The 20864-nt window shown below is 40.1% G+C and overlaps 1 protein-coding gene across 5 annotated transcripts; it reads right to left on the bottom strand.

Moving 5' to 3' along the window:
* Window positions 1-65: 65 nt before the first annotated feature.
* On the bottom strand, window positions 66-11517 carry LOC109639648 (mitochondrial carrier homolog 1). Of its 5 annotated transcripts, none has more exons than XM_020103239.2 (13): window positions 10287-10553; window positions 9474-9539; window positions 8381-8465; window positions 7560-7666; window positions 6798-6860; window positions 5865-5922; window positions 5518-5569; window positions 3711-3770; window positions 3516-3609; window positions 2020-2067; window positions 1874-1941; window positions 1329-1404; window positions 66-1158 (listed from the first exon to the last, which is right to left on the bottom strand). In XM_020103239.2, exons 2-13 carry the CDS (start codon window positions 9474-9476, stop codon window positions 1084-1086), a joined length of 789 nt encoding a protein of 262 aa, XP_019958798.1. In that variant the 5' UTR covers window positions 9477-9539; window positions 10287-10553; the 3' UTR covers window positions 66-1083. The 5 variants fall into 5 exon arrangements, with proteins under 5 accessions (XP_019958798.1, XP_069383391.1, XP_019958797.1 ...); XM_069527290.1 differs by having other exon boundaries at window positions 7560-7661; window positions 10287-10425; XM_020103238.2 differs by lacking the exon at window positions 9474-9539 and having other exon boundaries at window positions 10287-11517.
* Between the last annotated feature and the right edge of the window lie 9347 nt (window positions 11518-20864).

The raw sequence follows: 20864 nt of genomic DNA, 5'->3' as shown, positions 1-20864 counted from the left end.
GTCAGGTCTGTCCTGCTGGAGGAAGACAAACACGAGAGAGACACAATCACGTAACCCTGAGCATGTTCTTATGGACGGCTTTTTAAATGGTGCTTTATTAGAACTTGGTGCCCAGATACTGAACATGAATGGAATACGGCTGAGTAGGAAAGTTTTGTTTTGGTAACACAGCTCCACTAAGAAAAAGACAAGCGGCAGCGACCAGTTTAAATGGTAAAGATATTTGTCGGTGTTAAGGAATAAATATTTTTAAAACACAAAACTGAAAACTCTTCAAACATGAGGGTATAAAAGTAAAATTTAAGACATATACTCCTGTACATATTTAAATATCATGTAACTGTTTCAGCTTCGACTATCATGTGTAAGTTGCACTACGTTGTGTTACATTGCAGTCTGACACACACACACCTTAAAAAATGAACGCTTTATATAGTCTCAGTAGAACTAGACACACACTCTTTCCACAAACAGGAACAAAGACGCTGTTCACAAAGCCTCCTGATGCTGGGTGTCCTGTGTCCGTCTGGGTTTAAAAAGCACGCCATGCAACCATATCATGCAGCCATTGGTTTCCATTCAATTTCCTTAACAACGTGAAAATTTAACTTGTGGAACTTGCTTTATGTAATCTGACCCAGAAAACAATATGTGGAAATATTTTTGCATAACACAGTGTCTGCAAAATCTGCACAGCTCAATGCAAATGATCTCAAACAAGAGTCAACACGATGTGTCTGACATGTGCTGCCTGTGATCCTCTCCCTGTGACCATCAGCTGGTCATTGTACTCGTCGTAGGTTAGAACAGTTGCTGTCTGCTGTCCATGGAAACGTTGGTTGAGGGTTGTTGATGAGAATACTGGAGAGTAGGACATGACATCAGAGGTGGACGCTGCAGTCCAGAACAAAACACTGCGATGTAGTTCAGAACGAGCTCCCTCCTCGCCTCACTGAAACCAAACCAAAGCTGCTGTGAGAAAAGGTTTGATGGCACGAGAGAAACTGAGTCTCTGCTGCTCCGGCTAAAAGTGGATGACGGCAAGAGAAGGATGAAAGTCCCAGCAGGGTGACGGTGATGATGTCAGTTCTCGATGGAGGGCAGGGAGCTGACAGGCACCCAGCGGGAAAAGAAGCTCGATCCTCTGTAGAGCTGACCCTGACGGGAGGGGGGAGGGGGGGATTAGAATGCTTTTCAGCAATGTTATTAATGAATATTGATAAGTCTCAACTCTAAACCTGGTCAAACTAAAGGTCTCTATAAAGATTTTAAATGTTGTATATTTATTTCCTTTTTAATCCTTTTAAAACGTGACAGAGTGAGCGTACCTTGTGGCTCAGGTGACTCCAGCAGTGCAGCCAGGACTTGAAGATGGGAGAGTGCGGAGGAAGACCTGCAGCCAGACTGACACAAAGCCCAACCAGTCAGACTTCAAGATCAAGACTGTGGCCTGGATTTTACAAATAACACTAACTATGTTGTTGCCCATTCAAAAAAGACGCTGTTGAAATGGGACTCTGTTTGCTATGACCAAATGACAATGTAGCTACAACCTTTGATGAAAGCTCCAAGTTCACAAGGTTTGACGTGTTTGCTATTTCAGAAATAGACTCAGATTCAGATTTAACCAACACAAAGTGTGTACACTCTCCCTTGTTGTCAGCATGACATCAACAACATGATGTCACTGTCAACACTGTGCACAGGAAGTGCAGTCTGGGGTTAGGGTCTCAGGAGGCAGAGCGGGTCGTCCACTAACGTGCAGGTCAGCGGAACTACTGAATGAAGACACGTTGAATCCCATCATATTGTCACTGAAGAGTGAAATGTCTTTCCACGTGAGAACATTATAATGTTGGAAGGATCGACTCACCCGCAGTTGTTGACTGCCATGAGATCGGCCACCAACATGAACGGATATGTGAGAATACTCACTCCAATCTAGAAAACAACACTGGATTAATCTGAAGTCCTGATGAACAGGAGCAATAGATCAAATAACAATTGAACTGAACTTACTCCCATCACAAACTTAGTGTAGCTTCTTACTGCTGAGGCCTGACTGAACTGCAACACAGAGAGAGAGGCCACAGTGGACTGGCTTTATATGGAACAGGACATTTGATTTAATTTGGAAGTTGAAAGCTGGAGGAAATTGTTAAATCAAATGAAATTCTGGAAGTTGAAATTTAAAAGTGGAGTACATAATCTGAAGAAGCCGAGTGTTGAAACATGTTGCGCCAACATCACGTAGTGAGGTCACCCTCCAAACTTTTTTTTGGACATCAGCTCTTGTGACTTTAACATCTTTCACTTCTCACACATAAGTTATGCATCTAATACATCCATCTATACGTTTGTGTTCATACTTAAACAATAGTTATGGGTCGTGGATCATAATCATGGAAGCAGCTGATCGTAGATTAAGATTACAGCTAGATTTCTTACAACATACCCTCCTCAGATATTCTACCATTATTGACGATACCTCTATCATTGCAATTATCATCACTGCTCCCTTCAAACATTGCTACTCCTCTTCATTTATGTTGGACACTGCCTTTTCTCATGAATGTTGTAAATATTATTATTTTGTTGACATGGTATTTATTGCACTTCTCTACTGCGCATACATTGCGATTCCTGAATACGGGCTATACAAATAAAATTTGATTTGTTGATCGATTGATGTTTTTCTAATGGTCAGCCTTTGAGCAACAAGAGAAGCCCTCAACTGTTATCATCAACTCTGCCTAATGATCACATTAAACTGTTTCTACACACACACACTTATTTAGACTTTGCATTGACTCTTGCATGGAGCCTAAACAAAACTTTACCCCATGACCTTATGTTTTGCCTCAGACTGAGTTTGTCTCATATTAACCAGATTATACATACATGTGTATCTCTCTGTCAAGACAGGTGTGACATCTGCATTTCTCCCTTTAGAGCTTGACAATGCACAAATGCCCCAATGATCATCAATATTTCTTAAAAAATCAATAAACATTAAAAAAGGATCTGAATTTAAGTATTAACATAGCTGCTTTCATTTTCCAGTCGTGTGGTTTCCAATGCAAAGGCAACGATTAACAACTAAATCTAAAGTCTAAGGGTATAAAATGGTTTAATTTCAGGTTTCTATCGGCTTCAGGGGCTCAGAGATGAAAGTTTTTCTGAAAACCACCAGGTTTTAGATGGTTGTGTTCAAACAAGCCTTTGCTAGAGGGCGCCTTCGGGAATGAATACTAAGATTTCTTCTTTCAGTTCAGCAGTTCATTTGTACTTCCAGCTTTGGCAGCATATCACTTGCCTTTCAGCTGTTGCAGCAACATGTTTCAACTCTCAGCGTCTTCATGTGAGGCACTTTAGCTCCCAGTGAACAGTATTCCGTTGGAACTTTCTTTATGGCCAAGTATACGCATAACAAACTTTCTTATTCATTACTTTTCATCAACATTGAATTTATTGTGTAGTTATGAAATAATGTCATCGCAGATAGAGATACTTACACAGTCGTCTACAGCGTAGGTATTAATAAGGTGAGAGAGGAGGTTACAACACCACAGGAAGAGGACCTCTCCCAGCACGTGGGGTATGAGACCTCTGCAAACACACAAAACACTGCTCAGCGGCACTGCAAAGACCTAAATGAACCTGTCCTAGTATTTTATTAAGAATAACTGTAAAATGATTGAATTACTCACACATAGAATCCAGCAACTCCTTCCTCCTTAAATATGTTGGTAATACAACTGATCATCCCACTGTAAATGTGACATCAAATCCATCAACGATGTAAAAATGTATTGTGGTTTCTTGTGTTCAGCTTTTAAATGGCTGCTTCATGACTCAGCTGTTATCCAGTGAGCTGGTGAGAATGAAGCAGCTCTGAGTCTGCTCTTCTCACTGTTCCTCGCAGCAGTTTGAAGTAGGGGGGATGATGTCAAATTCTTTGATGCGCACACAGGGATCAGCCAAGTTATGTAATGAGCACCACATTGAACAGGTGAAAAAGAATTGAAAAGAACCTTACCTACTGTGTTCTTGTGCAGACTGGGTTTAAATTACAACTCTTAAGATTTTGATATTAAAACTTGATACTAATAATTACCACAGCATTTTTTTCTGTAAAAGCCATTTGGTGTATTAAGATAATATGCCTACTTCGGCATACAGTGGCCTACTCCGCCATTCGCAACCTGGATTTAAATTGCGTACCCGTGTACAGGGATTAAAGCAAAGACAAATCTTCCGTTTACACAGAAACATTGTAGAACAGCTACATGTACACACTGTCCTGCGTTGAGTTGTGTATCCGTCACTACAAGTTCACTCACTATGACCCACACTCACAGCTCATTCTGCAAACATCTCTTAACTCTACCCTCAGTGTTCACTGTGATGATGATTATATATTTATATATAAGTATACGTTAGTATAAGAACCTGCTAGAGGGAGACACTGGGAGACATGAGCAGAGTCTATGTACTGAACACAGTGAGTAGAAAGAACAACAAGCTGGTAATAACTCTAGGGTCATGTCATTTATATAAACAAATCTTAATTAAAACTTTAAATACATAGTACCTACTAGCCCACCTCCCTACTTACCAACCTCCCTCCCTCCCTGCCTATTTACCTATCTACCTACTTCACTCCCTCCCACCCTACCTCCCTACCTACCTACCTTCCCTACTTACCTACCTAGCTACTGGATAACTAGCCAACTTTAGGGAAAATACCAGCACATAGACTGACCCATTAAACAGCAGACTTAGTGTTACCTTTAAATATACTTGAATAAGCTGCAACTATAAAATCAATGATACAGTTGTAGTTTTATATTGTTACTGACCCGGGAACAGTTCAGTGTGCAGTGATATGAGTCAGAGGGGCTCTGCGCTAAGATAATTATTGGCACCTACTGACGTAAAAAAAAGGACAACACATATCACGAGACAACCTGAGTGACAAATCAATGAAGCAATGGATTATGCTCTATGAAGCCAGTTGTGTGTTTTGTGCTCTCAATGTAAAATTATGTTTTTATCCTTGCTGATCTCATACATGGCCTCTCTGGAATCTAACTGATATTAATCTGTTGTAATGCAGGGGAACTTTAATCCCTACATGTATATAACATTGAACGAAAGAAATACATAAATCTACTTCAACAGTTACAAACATAAAGCTGTCTGACTGTGGCCCTTGCTAGTCACCCACTACAGCCAGAGAAGAGCTCTGTGCAAACCAATCATTTCCTACTGCTGCTAATGCTTCATGATAAGTGGTTCACTGGTGATATATGGGTGACCTTTATTGTGAAGCAGCTAGAAGCAAAGGAGGTTACACAGTGGGGTCACTCACAGGATGAAGGATTATAACTGTTATGTTTTCCAAACTTTAAATTAATCCTTGCTCATTTAATCGTGTGTATTTGATGGTTGTAGAAAAAAACCTGGTTTCAAAGGCTGTACAGGAAATAACTGAGGCATAATTCCATGTCTTACCTGTACTTGACCTCTCTGCCAACAAACTGGGCCATACAACGCACTGACATGACTGCCAAAAGAAAAAAAACAGGTTATCAGCAAAGATATGTCATTTGTTCTATCAGCAGTTTCCTGCTCCTCTTTTTTATGTAAAAGCCTAATGTTTCATCTCAGCCGGTCGGACAGAACAAGACATTTCAAGAAAATCATTGGATTCAGAATTTGTGATGGGAATTTTCACAATAGTTTAAAAATGATTTTACTTTGACAAAATAACTATAAAAATACTTCACAACTATTCATTAATGAAAACAATACAGCTGCTTTTGGTGAAATAAACTTTGACAGCCTTAATGAGGACATACCATGAAAAGGATGAGTGGCTATTCTGGACAGGCACTGGATGATCATCTCATGTGTGGTCTGAAGACATGAAAACAATGTGAAGAGACAGTTTGATAAAAGGATAAAAAGATGTGAAATGAAATGTATGCTACAAATCAAAACATCTGTTCATTTTTTGCTGGATAAATGTGTTTTGAGTAAGGTAAAAACTCCGGAAAATGTCCGAATGAGCCAATTTGAGAACACCGCAGCAAATCCTCCACAGGATTCACCACAAGGTTGTGGGTGTGTTGATTGCGTTTCTAAAATACAATATATGCAAAAATAAAAAAATTAATTAACTAAAAGAAAACATATCTGCAGATGAAAAGACGTGGAAGACACAGAGAAAAATGTGAGAAGAGCTTTTGGTGATAAGATGTACTAAACAAAAACATCTCCGCAGCAGAGTTAATACGTTAAATCCTTCCTCTGCCTGCTGCACCACCCCTCACCTGAACACTCCTGAAATTTGTGTTGTGAACTTTGTGAACGTGTGAAAGGGAAACTGTGGAAAAAGTGCATTTATCCAATTATGTGGACATTCTCCGGAGTTCATGTCTGTTCTTACTTTACCTTTCTATACAAACATGTATTTTCACAACATCTCTCTGTTCAGAAAGTATGGCCTCACAAAATGTAGTCTATTAGTGAGATATTATAGTCTGAAACTGTCTGATTGAAGGATGAGTAAAAGTAATACAAGTAATAATGAGTAATATGGGTATAACTTGCTGTACACTTTTTGTATTTGCCAATTTTCCATACTCACACTCATTTTACAGTGGAACAAACAAAAACTATACCAACATGTCAAACAGACAGTAGGTAGTGAGTATAACGACACAATGCAGTTACATCTCCTCCACACGAGCCAGGGATGATCCCAAAGTCTGGAGCAGGTGACCTCTCACCTCTTTAACCACTTTCCTGAGTGAGGTCTGAAGGTCGTCTCTCTTGGCTCTAAACTCCACCTGCTGAATAAAGAAATAAATGACTCTGACAAGTCTTTATAATACCTATACCTTTCCATTCTTTAAAACCCTCTGTCCCGACAGCTGTTTCTGTCCGTCCCTCTGCCTAAGCTAAGGTGTAAAGGCCATCGTGTGTTTGCTGTCGCTGCTCAAAGGCTTTGGAGGAATTTAGCATTTACAATTCAGTGTTCTAATTCTGTAGACAAATTTAGGGGTAAACTGAAGACCCACATATTTTCTCATTCTTTTGGGTATTCTTTAGTTTAATTCACTTTTAGCATATACCCTTTTTTTAATTTCCACCTGGAGCTGAGACCTTCTGCTTTCATAGCCTGAAGGAGACACTTATAAGGACTGAGCTAAGGCTAGTTCCATAATCAGCACGTGTGAATCCACTCTCGGTGAGGCCCTTGCAACTAACACTACAAGTAAGTAATGCTGACTGACTTGTGGTTTCTCCAATTTAGCATTTCTAGTGTGGTCATTGTTCCTGAACGATCCCTAAACCGATGTCACAACAACTGGAAGTTAGGTGAGCAAGATATTTTGTCCTTCTCTTGTGGTTTTGTTTTATAATCAGCCATGATCTGCTGGCGGTTTTACTTTGCCCAGTCATCTTTCTGCCCCAATACAAGGCCCCATAAGCAACAACCATAACACTGTCATGATATTTGTGCAGTCTTAGTCTCAGCAGGTGCTTACCTGTTTAACGTTGCTCCTGACTATGGTGGAGATGGCGCTGGTTATGATACGAGGTGCGAAGCCACGGAAGAGTCCCCTCTTTCCATCCACCTTCACAATGTGCTGTGCTGAAAACAAATCCATATCCTGTCGGCTGCTATAAATTCATGTCCAGCGAAACAGCTACGGAGCGCTCACACACATGAGACTTCAGCAGGAACCTACGTGGTAGAAGCTGAGAAAAGCTCAAATCTTCAAGTGGCAGTACCGACACCAGCCAATCAAATCACACTAGCAAATCAATTTATATTCTCTCTACTACAGATCCTTCCTGGCATCAATTGAACTGAGCCTGGAGAGAGAAGGTAGAGGCAGTTGTTGAACCTGATATGTGTTCTACGTTTATGGAGTTTATTTTCCAAGTACTTCCCTTTGGTATTTCACAAAGAGCTAGCATGGCACGTTAGCACAAAAGCCAGCTATGTTGTGTGGATGTTGTGAGTGCTCGGTAAAACCTGGTATAAACATTCATCCTAAATGATCCAAACACAGGTGGACAGCTCTATGTACAGGTGTGAATGCACCCAAATAAATCAGTCTTGAGATCCTATCACTCAGATCTGTGTCTCGCACTGACTCAAACACGTTGACAACAGGCACATCTATACACTCAGTCTGGCTAAAAACATCATTCGGTTGTCAGGAACAGAAATGAGAGCGGGGAAGTGAGATCTGATCGCAGTGGTCACAGGAAGCAACGGCAGGTGTGATCGGACCTAGGACAGATTATGACACCAGGTCTGAACAGGGCATAAGACAATAAATATTCAGACCTCACTCACCATAGGAGAAAAAGCCAGGTAAGTATAAGACTCTTCTTCCAAACATCGTTGTGCCCACAGTTGGAGGAAGAGGTTCATGTCCCACCTGGAAACAGCAATAGCAGAGATCAAACACAGACTAGAATTACTGCATCACAGTTGTGTGCAGTCAAGCTGCAGGAAATGTGGTCACAATCTCCCCTTCTGTCCCTGAGTTGTGGTGTTGAATAATGACCAGAAGATTGAACTTTAATGTCTTGAAGTAATCCCTCACATTTTTATGTGTGATCACACAGTGCACCATAAATGTGAACTCCAAACAATGCAACAGCGTTTAGCTGCTCAGCAAGATCTTAGTTTCATTTGGAGAGACGTTAACAAATAGTTTTACATAGAACACTAAAAGGTTCACAAGTGAAATCACAAGTGGTCACATGAGTCACATTCAGGACTCACTTAAATGTAATGTAATGTAAATTTAATTTGAAAAAAGTAATTATAATTTTAACAACTTAAAGGTACAGTGTGTAGAATTTTGTGATATCTAGTGTTGAAATTGCATTTTGCAGCTGACCACCCCTCACCTCACCCTGTCCTTCCAAACATAAAAAAGAAACTGGTAGCCTTTAATTGTCTAAAAACGCAGAAGGTGTTTAGTTTGTCCAGTCTGGACTAATTTAAAAAACATGGCGGCCTCCGTAGAGAGGGTCCCCTCAATGTAAATATAAAGTATTTAAATATAAAGGGCCTTTTCTGAGAAGAAAACTACAATTCATATAATTTAGATGAAACAAACTAGTGAAAACATCATGAGGATTATTCTACATTAAATTTCTGCCAATAGTTCCCTTTCACCTAAATCTTACACACTGGACCTTTAATGCACCTATTGTACGCACATTCCTTATTAGGGATGAAATGTTTACCAGTTTCTACCATGGTGAAATTCCTGACGGTTAGAAATACCATTTCATCTTTAATTACCGTGGGGAATTCGTTGCTACTTTCAGCATCAACCAAAGTTAGCAATTCTCATAGACACAGGCGCAGTTAGCAACGTGCATTAGTTGTGTGTTGTGCTTGTGTGAATATGACAATATGTCTTTTTATTTACCATCCATCCATCTATCCATTTTTCTGCTTATCTGGGGTCTGCAGACATTTCTCTGCTTTCCAGCTGCTATTGGGGGAGAGCATAGTCTTAATAATAAATATGGAGTTTTAAAAGGATACGGGAACCATTTCTTCTGTGAACTATAAGGTAAAAGAGATATGACCAATCAAAGTCAGAGTCTCCCCCCCCGAAGGTTCAAACTTCATAAGCCCATGTGCAGATTTTTCTGATTGATGCTCAAAGGCTCCAGTACCGTCAAACTATTGGCACAAGTCAACAAAGATGATGTGCTGAGATTGGGAAAGCACAATCTATTAATATTGAACATATCTCGTGTCCGCATCGCATTAAGGTTTGCATTACATTATGTCAAGCAAGTTGCAATAGACACGTGAAGTCGATTGGATCGACTCACAAGTCATGCAGGTGGAATTAGTAGGTATGTGGTGAAGCTGTCAGTCTACACAGGGTTCAATGAGCAGGTCACGGTGAACACCATCAGTCAAAACTATAGGAGAATATCATTATGTCCATTTATTTGAAAAAGAAACTGCGGACTCAATTGTTCATGAATGTTTGATAAAAGACAGAATAGTCCAAACTCTTATTATTTTGACGTCACTGACGTTGACGTCACTGCTCTGGACGATGTTGCCGGAAGAACATCACATGTCCCGGCTGCCCGGTCACAGCCAGCAGCTCAGGTGAGCGAACGCGCTGCATCATGGGAGCGGGTCTCCCCAACACATCACGGTGAGGTCTGACTGTTTGTCTCGGTTGTTCTACGGTTAGCTACTTAGCTACATCGGCTACCTGTATTAGCAGCTTCACGTACAGCAGCGGGTGTGTGACGGCTGTCACTCCCGCTCCCAGCAGCAGCACTGCGGTGTCCAGAGCCGCGGGGGTCGGTGTAGCATCCGGCTCCACGCCGACTGACGGGTTTTCTGACGGCTCCATCTTTAGCTCCCGTCACAGGACACCGCTCATCCCCGCTGCGTCCAGCTGGAGGCTACGCAGATCACTTCCGCTTGCAGCTTTCAAAATAAAACACTGTGCTTCAGAGGTGATGCAAGTCCCGTGTAGCGCACACACGCAGTGTCCACGGAGTTTCTACGCGACACGAGGGCACAGAGTGCGTTTGATTTGATCAGCCTGCTGTCCGTCAACACGTGGGCGGAGATTCGTTCGTTTGTGACTGATTGACAGGTGACCAGTAAACGGAAACTGCAGGGGTCATGTAGTCTGTGAGATTGTAAGGATGGAGCTGATAAAAACCGCAGAGTCAAACTATAACACAAACCTATACAACATGTGTATGTGAACTAGTCACGCTCATTTTATTTAGTGGAATGTGAGTGAGCTCACAGCAATCAGTTCTGGTTTTTCTCATGGTTTGAATTATGGAGTATATATATGGTCCTTATCATTGGTAATGGACTGTATCTGTGGTCTGTAACATAGACTGTATATCTATGGTCTCTAACATGGACTGTATTGGTAGTCTGTAACATAGACCATATATCTGTGGTCTCTAACATGGACTGTATATCTGTGGTCTGTAAGGTAGATTGTATATCTGTAGTCTATAACATAGACTGTATATCTGTGGTCTGTAAGGTAGACTATATATCTGTGGTCTGTAACATGGACTGTATCTATGGTCTGTACCATGGACAGTGTCTGTGGTCTGTACCATGGACAGTGTCTGTGGTCTGTAACATGGACTGTGTCTGTGGTCTGTACCATGGACAGTGTCTGTGGTCTGTACCATGGACAGTGTCTGTGGTCTGTACCATGGACAGTGTCTGTGGTCTGTAACATGGACTGTGTCTGTGGTCTGTACCATGGACAGTGTCTGTGGTCTGTAACATGGACTGTGTCTGTGGTCTGTACCATGGACAGTGTCTGTGGTCTGTACCATGGACAGTGTCTGTGGTCTGTACCATGGACAGTGTCTGTGGTCTGTAACATGGACTGTGTCTGTGGTCTGTAACATGGACTGTGTCTGTGGTCTATACCATAAATAAAGTCTTTGATTTAACTGCAAAAATGTGTCACCAATCAACAACAAAAATGTTTTGTTATTGCTATTTTTTCAGCAACTGACCAGAAAAGAAGACAAAGAACTAATTTTAAAGGTGAAGCTCAGCCAATGTCGACCATATTATTATATTTTTTTATTTTTTTATCAACTTAACATGCACAAAGACCCATCCACTGAACCTAACTCTCAAGTGGCATGAGGCCTTAATTCCAGCAGGTGGTGCTATGAGCCCGACAATGGTCCTCAAGTAAGGACCAAACAGCAATGGCTCAATTTTGGTGTGTGTGTGTGTGAAGTCAGCCAAACTGGTATTTATTATTATTTATTTGCAATGTACTGACATCTATATATTATAGTTGTGATTTTCATTGAATAAAAATAGATGTAGTAATTAAACTGATTGTGTCTGTTGGGGGGACCACTCTATAGCATAATTTGTTAAGTTCAGAAATCCTTTCCGTGTCAACAGTACAGTTCAAAGTGCTTCACGTATTATAATATACATGTACATATTTGTATATACATGTATATATGTCTTCCTTCCTCACACTTTTTATTCTCTGTAGATTGTAAAAATGAAAAATTATTTTTTAAAATCTTATTATTGCATCAAGGAGGGGCGTTAAAAGATTTTTACTGCACACTGTACTGTGTATGATTGGTGTATGTGACAATTTTGAATAGATTTTGACGATATGAAAACAAGACAGACCAAGAAAAGAAGCAAAGAAAACCCCAATCAAAAAAAAATATATATATATATATATCACACAGCCCTCATGATGAGTACACTGGTCGGGTACATATGGTGCACTGCATGATGCCATACTAATCAGAGTGAATGCACCTACACATTCAAAATAGCAAATGCGAGTACACACATTGAGACATGGAACAAGACTGCATTGTTCAGCCTCAATTCTAAGCATCATGTCTGGAGGAAACCAGGAAGCAGTCATCACCTGTCCAACACAACCCCACAGTGAAGAAAGATGGAGGCAGAATCATTCTGGAGCCTCCGTGCTGGTTCCACCAGACTGCAAAACAGCTTCACCCACCAGGCTGTCGGGATGCTGAACTCACCTACAAGGACTGTACCATTCACCCACCACCTCCATCAACAGATCTAACCCCTCCATATCCTTTGCAAAGACTGCAATATGTTGCATACTCATGTATTCTTTTTTTGCGTACTTATATGTTCTGTCTACTTTTATGTTAACACCGGGGATCAGAGAGAAACTGCATTTCAATCCCGCCTATGTCCTGTGCATATGGCAGAATTGAAAATAAAGTTGACCTGGACTTTGATTCTGTGGGGGTGTTTTTCAGACACAGAGACTGGTCATGGTAGAGGGAAATTTGTATGAACCCAAGTACAAAGACATCCTCAATGAAAATATGGTCCAGACTGCTCAGAATCTCAGACTTGGCCATGGTTCACCTTACAACTGGAGAACGAATCGAATGTCCTCCTTGCTCTCTTTCTCCTTTTCACGCTTAAATGTCCAGTGTGTAAGATTTAGGTGAAAGGGAACTATTGGCAGAAATTTAATGTAGAATAATCCTCATGATGTTTTCACTAGTTCGTTTCATCTAAATTGTATGAATTGTAGTTTTCTTTACCCCAAAAAAGGCCCTTTATATTTAAATACTTTATATTTGCATTGAGGGGACCCTCTCTATGGAGGCCATCATGTTTTTTACATTAGTCCAGACTGGACAAACTAAACACATTTTGAGTTTTTATGACAATTAATGACTACCACAGGTTCTTTTTAATGTTTGGAAGGAGAGGGTGAGGTGAGGGGTGTTCAGCTGTAACATTCAATTTCAACACTAGATATCACAAAATTCTACACACTGTACCTTTAACTCTGTCATATCTTATGTTAGTTTGATATTTTAGTTTTTCCATTTTTAAAAAATGTGCAAAAAAATGATATATTTTGATGAAGAAAAAGGAATTGTTATTATTTTATTATAAGGTCTGAATACTTTGTGAGTGTATGTCTGCTGTCACTCCTCTGTAACAGCAGACACCTCATTTTAGAATTACATTCATTCCCTGATTGAATTCCCTGGTTAAAGCTTGAATTGTGGAAATGTCAACAGGACACTTTCATTTACATATCATCTTGTGTCTTTGTTTGTGCATGGTATCGTCACAATGTCATTCATGGAAACCTATTTAACATCAGTTTATATGCGTCCTTAGAGCCACTCTTGCCACAAACAATATCACACTTAAAAGCTGGGGGTTCGTCTAGGATAAACAATATGATTGGTAGAAGTATAGGAGCAAGCACACATACACATACACACACCTCACAAACAAGTGTAATTTAACGAGCAGACGCTGTGGGTCAGTTGATTTACGATTATTATGATAGATGCTGGTTTCAGCCCACTGACCGCTTCCATTCACACTGACAGACAAATGGATACATCAGTTATTTCAAAGTGCTGCAGTCTGAGCAATAATTCAGTGGCAGTAAAAATGAGGCTTTAAGTGAAAATCCCTTCTTTTGTCACAACACGCTATCCTTGTGTATTGTACCCAAGCCTGATACTGCTTATACTGGAAAATCTGAGGTGAATAATCGTTGTTTTAAAAAAAAATTTTTTAAATATAAATTATGGTTTGAATGTGATATGTGTAATCATGATTAGATGGATTTTATTACCTATTCTGCAGTTCCCTGTAGCTCTTTTAGCAGGCAGCTGTTTTCAGTGAAAACACTGTACACCTCCTCCTCTGCACCAAACAGCAGAGACAATACCTGGTGAAACACAGTGGAGCATTTAGCAGTTAAAGAAAGATTTGTCTCAAAAGGTTGAGACCAACATTCAGGTCAGGTCATCAGGTGAACACCCCTTTGCCAACGGTTAGTATTTAAATATCTATATAATATAAATATAAAACACACTTTTAGACCACAATGTTATTTTAGTTTAGCCTTTTTGCTCGCACATCTGTGACAGGTCACAATGGCTGCTGTGCAAATGGTAAATGTTGAAGTAATTTATAGATCTTAGGGAATGTTTGGTTTACCTCAGATGCTGTGAACAGATCGAGGGTGAAAGAGTACAATCCAGGAAGAGCAGGGGAGGGAGAGTGAGCTACTAACACTAGCACCACAAAGTCCTTCTATTATTAAAAAAAAAAAATCACTGATTTTATTGTCAATGAACTAAGATACACAATATATCAATGTACGATCAAGTTTTGTGGGTTACTTTTCTTACCCAATGTACTTTTGGTTAGTGTCTTCTGGGAATTGAATTCAGGAGTAAATAATATTTAGGAGGGGAATAAGGCAAAGTATTGACTCACAAGCAAAAAGGTCATATTTAACAAGTCAGTCTCAGTGAAGAAATCAGAAATAGACAATGAGCAGACAAAAATCCTCCAAATACTTGCAAGGATCATACAGGAAATTGTGCTTGGAACAATGCTAGAAGACATGTACACTATGACAACAATGACAATCTGTCAACTGGAAGGGCATTCAGAGAGCTCCTACTTCATGCTAACCCATTAAGAACTTTTCTGCTTAATAACAGACTTATGGCTATGACCACGGATTTATGAGACAGAACGATGACCATCATCACAGTCTTCACCTTGAATGATGCCTTTTCTGTTACCCATACTCAACATCTTATGTCAACAAAGTCATGTGATCAAAGCCTCCCCATCCGGGTGAACATGCCTCTTCCTCTCGCCTAGAACACCTCAACCCATTCTGAGTGACAAGATATGGTTATGGTTGTTGCTCAGTCTTATAGATCAATAGTTATAACCATAACTCTGTTTCGACCTCACTCACACCGTTACCACAGTCTTCACCATGAAGGATTCATACCATCAGGGTCATGAGGAACAGAGGGCTCCACACTATTTTTATTCTGCAGCTGAGAGAACAGCAGCGCTAAGAAATGCCTGCTCTGCCATGTTGATCCTGTAGAACATGTGCACTCTACAAATCTCTGCAATACATATCCCTTTAGAACTTCTAGTATTGTGTGTCAGGAATCAGGAATCAGGAATCCTTTATTAATCCCTGTAGGGAAACATCACCGAGCTCCTGAGAAAGAGGTGAAAGAGCAAAAAGCAGATTTAAACATAGCAATATAAAATCAAGTAAGACTAAAATGAAATAAAAGATATACATATGTAGAAATAAAAACCGGGTATGTATAGATTTACATTTGTACATGAATGTAAGTTAAAGTATACGTAGTATACAGTATTAAGCTTTATAAATTACAGTTGTCATTATACAGCTCGACAGCCACAGGCGGGAATGATTTCCTGTGACGATCTGTCGAGCAGCGTGGGTGGATGAGTCTGCCACTGAACGAGCTGCAGAGGCTAATCAAGACATTATGGAGAGGGTATGACCTAAAGTCCAATATTGTCCTTACTTTGGACAAAGTTCTCCTCTCCATCACCACTGTGACACTGTCCAGCCCCCCCCCCCCCCCCCCCCCCCAATGGCTGGCTTTCTTGATTAGCTTGTTGAGTCTATTAATGTCCTTCCCAATGTCCCAGACTCATAAAACATCCGCGGCATCGTTCTGTCTATGTTGAAGGACCTGAGCCGTCTCAGAAAATAGAGACGATTTTTTTGACCTGTCCAGTTTATTGTCTAAGTACATCCCTAAGTACTTGTAGTTATCCACCATGTCCACACTGGCCCCTTGGATGGTAAAAGGGTTCACTGGCCCCTTGGATGGTAAAAGGGTTCACTGGACCCTTCGACCTCCTGAAGTGCACCACCTGTTCCTTTGTCTTTGACACGTTGAGCTGTGGGTGGTTTTTACAGCTCCATGTGACAAAGTTGTCCACCACAGTCCAGTACTCACTCTCATTGCCATCAGTGATACATCGAAAGACCACCAGGGACAGGAAGGTTCTGCCAATCATAGGCACAGGAAATGGTGTCTTCCACCCAGTGTGACATTTCTTTAGACACAGCAAAGCCCGGCTTGTTAACACACAAACAACTGTGAGTGTGAGCTTCTCATGTGTCAAGTAAGCCCTTATCACCCTCACAGGTGTATGATGTCCACAACAGAGGCCGACCCTATTGACATGAGCTGATTTCAATCACCTGTCAACTGTCGAGGGGTTTACTACTCCAGGGAGGTATTGAAGATTCGGCTACAGTAACCATCACCTCAATCTTTCACCTCAAGCCCCTCAAGCACCATTCACTGACAAAGCACTGACCAACACATTGCAAAGGAGAATGTATGAATGAAGAATGAAGAAACCTGAGGTCTGCCTGCTTTCATGCTGAAACATTGTAGTAACTGTTGTTGAGGCAAGATTTCTTTGAACTGATTGCACGACACAGTTTAATAGGCTTAATAAATTCCACTATGAGAATGAGGAGACAGATGTGTGAATGCACATTTTTCTTTCACCCTGTCAGATTTTAGACAGATAATATGTTTGTATTAAATCTTGGTCCCTGTCAGGTCATCATAAATATAATTGATAGAGGTCTCTAGTGCTGGTTCCTATCTGCAGAGCTGGGACAAGTACAATTTTCCACAGCTCTTTTTCACCATCTCTTTCAATCTTTTATTGATCCCAGGGACCTAATTTAACTGCTCTTTGATATATATCCACACAGCTTGATTGTTTTATTAGTTGGTGGTCATATGGGTTTGGATGGATTGGTGCTTTATGGATTTCAGCTTGTGGGAGGTCAGTGGGGTTGTCCCCATGTTAAAATCGGGTCAGTTTCTAAAGGTCAATATTATGTATATTGGTTAATTAAACCATTTTCATGTTCTATGTTGTTGATATAATAATATGGGGTAAGGGTTTGATTAAAGATTGCTTTCTTCAGAAATTTAGACAAGTATTATGTAGGTTTTTGCAGGTTACTCTATATACTTAGTATATACCCTAAAACTACAAAAGGTAATATGGAGCTGAGTAGTGTTAAGCGCAAGCAGCCAAAAATGATTGTGATGATTATACAGATTTTTAAAATAATTAATTTAAATCTGGAATATAGTTCTGGTGAGGAGCCGTGTTAAACGGTATGACATTTTTGGATCACGATTATAGATGATCATAATTTTTACAGTTTTATGGCAGAATTGTTAAAATGTGCTGTAAATGTTCAAAAATGACTGATTCACAAACTATAGTAATTTTCCAAGTTTTAGAGTGACAATATATATATATATCATCAGTAAAATGATGATAGTATTTTCATTATTTATCAAAGGTTGACAACTTGTGGTGACAGTGGATGTAAGCATTTGTTAGGTACAGCCAGAGATTACAAAGTGTTCTCCTGCTGTTACAGCCCCAACCTGCCTCCTGCTGTGCTCTATAACTTTTTCATATTTAATAATAATCAATGGATTTGCTTGCACACAAACAATACATTCCAGAGAAGCAGCTTTGTCAGATGCTGCATTACTTTGATGTACTGTACTATGCAGCACCCACTGAATTTATGTTCTATAATTGTTTGTCTATGATGGAAACTTTACCAGTAAAAAAAACACAAATTGCATTAATATATCTTTTCTGTGCATTACAGAACCAGCTTTCCTCATTATTGCAGTTTTCCACATTTCCTTTGTTGTCCTTTAAGTCCCAATAAGAGATTATTATTCACCAGTGTCTCATGGTGATACTACAAATGCAATCTAATGAGGGTTCCCATCCAGATCATTAAAATAAAAAATCCCTGCCAACAACTGGAACACATTCCCTGTAGTACTGCAGGAAAAATGTTTTCCTTTTACTCTAATGATCCCGATGATAATTGTGTTTGGTGGAGGTAAGAACCTTGCATACTGGAGCAGCAGAGGATAAAGCACACAAACTGCCGATTGTTGTCAGAGAATTGGATTAGTGTGGTCATCTCCTCATGGAGGTATGCAGATCACAGAGGTCTTGGGACAGCTTTGGTGATTATTACCTGTAACTATAATCTTGGGCAGACAGACAGACTTTATAGATGTTTAATAAATCTCTCTCTAAAAACCACTAACCATACATCAGATTTGCTCAGCAATTAGCCTGGTAAATTACCAGAGCTTAATGGTTGTCTTCATCTTCTTCCTAAAGGTACCCTATGGCCTACTCTAATCTATATAAAAGTTATAACAGAAATGGTAAAAGGTCTGACTGTAACCGTAAAGATTGTTCTATAGGTCTCATTTACTGTGGGTACACCAGGGACATGACTCACATACATTTTGAAATGGACAGGTCTGTTCCTGTCACATACTAAAAGCATTATTTGTTAAATTAAATGTAAGAAATCTTAACATAATGACTATAATGAAAATACTGAAATCCAGTTTAACATGTTGTTGAGTGTCAGGTGTGTAAAGGGGCGACTGCAGCGTGGCTGCTGGTCAAACGGAGTTGGTATCGTAAGGTGAGATTCTCTGCATCACCCTGAAGTCTTATATACAGTTATTACATATCCAACAGCTCATTTGTTATGAATCATGATTCATTTGCTTCTCTTTGACATTTTGTTATACAGGTACAGAAGTTCATCCTGCTGCCTACACAGATTAGTCTCCTTTACAAACTATGTAGAGTGTGACTCATTTCACCCTCACTAATCCAAATTATAATTGGCAACTTTAATGGGAACATCAGTTGATAGATAACAGCCTCAATCAATTTTTCTCTCAATCACAATATGGTCCTTGAGTCATCTTGTTTTGTTCTTGGAGCTGAGCTTCCATTTCACTTCCAGGATGCCTTTGTACTGGTCTGTACTCGTTAGGCCATTTAAATGTCCCGAGCTGATAAGACGAGGCTGTGCGCACAGCAAGGGGAGTGAATCAACAGCTCAGTGCTCTCATGCACTGACAAGGACAGAGGACGTTCACTTAAGTTAATTAGTAAAGGGGCCTTCATCTGTGAGATGTGACAAACTCATTAGCAACAAAGACTTTGCTGCTCTGAAAATTGCACAGATACTCAAACACACACGCACACACACACACACACACACAGGAAATGTGGTAAGAGGCCTTTGGTTGATCATCATCCCTGGCGAGTCCATGGTGTCTTGATCTGACACGCTGCAACAAACATGTCAGGAGGGCTGTTTCTCTGAAATGAATCCTAATAACACTGGCTGCCGCTGTGGCTGTTAGAGTTGGAAACACACCGGTATCACAGCGACAGGTTTGGAGTTTGTCCTGTCATGGTTCTTCTGCTAAACCAGTTTAATGAGAGTTATACTTGAGATTGTATACAGCTGCACAAAGTTAGACAACTTATACCCTGCATGGTAAATGCTGCTCCTGTATACTCTCAGTAAATTAAAAGACTTTGTGGAATAAACAAACTATGAATACTGTGTTGCTTTTCTCCTATTTACTTTCAACTTGCTGCTAGCATTTTAACTCTCTCTATCACCAACAGACAAACACCTGCGAGAACCTAAATTCATCATGAGTTCTGTGTTGTTACATTTCTATTTAGGTTAGGTAAAGGAAACCATCCATTAACTGTTAACATATTTGAGAAGAGAAGAAAAACAGTATAATACTTTTATTTTATCATAGAAATACACTCTGTAAAAGTTTTTTTTAATTTGTAATGGCCTTTTTATTTCATGTTACCACCTTTTATTTCATGACGACAGTTTTCATGAGGGTGGGGTCAGCAGCAGCATCTGTATGATCATACAACCTGCTTCTGACTTGCACCTCAGCCAAGCTGGAACTGTGTGGTGCATTGATCTGTTATGCCTTAATCCTGGAGCAGAAATGCTGCATCCTCCCATGAAATCATACATTTTACTGGCTGACAAAGTTGTGTCGAGTGAATCATGTAACATCCCATGAGACAAGATCAGGTTGCTTCCTGTTGTCAATGTCCATGAGCGCAATGAGTCACAATATGAACACTGTAGCAGGAGATGGCATAACACATGATTACATCGCCTCAAGATGAGCTACAACCTACATTTATATTAAATACTTGAGATTACACCTTAACTTTATTGAACAGTAAATCCAATCAGAACAGTCTAATGTCATAAACATATGTCAGAGTAATTTCTCTTTATCCCTAGGCTCAAGGATAAAGCATATCCAGCAGTGGAAGCTGTCAGAGCGCAGCAGAGATTAGCCACATCCTAAATCAAACAGGCTCATCGTCTCTCCAGATGAATCTCAAGCATTATTTTTATTTGCTGTGGAGATAAAGGCCAATACATGAAGGATTAGAACAGGAAGACTCAGCCCTGTCCAATTTATACGGGCCTGTAAAACACACTTTACAATCCAACGTCCTGCTCTGAACCAAATACATTTTGTGCCTAAAGGTCTATTTA

This window comes from Paralichthys olivaceus, chromosome 6 (genome assembly GCF_024713975.1).
Source record: "Paralichthys olivaceus isolate ysfri-2021 chromosome 6, ASM2471397v2, whole genome shotgun sequence".
In the NCBI taxonomy this organism is placed as follows: Eukaryota; Metazoa; Chordata; class Actinopteri; order Pleuronectiformes; family Paralichthyidae; genus Paralichthys; species Paralichthys olivaceus.
This window is presented reverse-complemented; position numbering and strand designations above follow the sequence as displayed.

What these genes read in the sequence shown, in the direction of transcription:
- LOC109639648 (XM_020103238.2), bottom strand. Translation starts at nt 10,430, where the DNA reads ATGGAGCCGTCAGAAAACCCGTCAGTCGGCGTGGAGCCGGATGCTACA. An exon ending in ACCTGGCTTTTTCTCCTATG is followed by an intron (nt 7,667 to 8,380) that starts GTGAGTGAGGTC and finishes ATTTGTTTTCAG; the next exon opens with CACAGCACATTGTGAAGGTG. An exon ending in TCAGGAGCAACGTTAAACAG is followed by an intron (nt 6,861 to 7,559) that starts GTAAGCACCTGC and finishes TTCTTTATTCAG; the next exon opens with CAGGTGGAGTTTAGAGCCAA.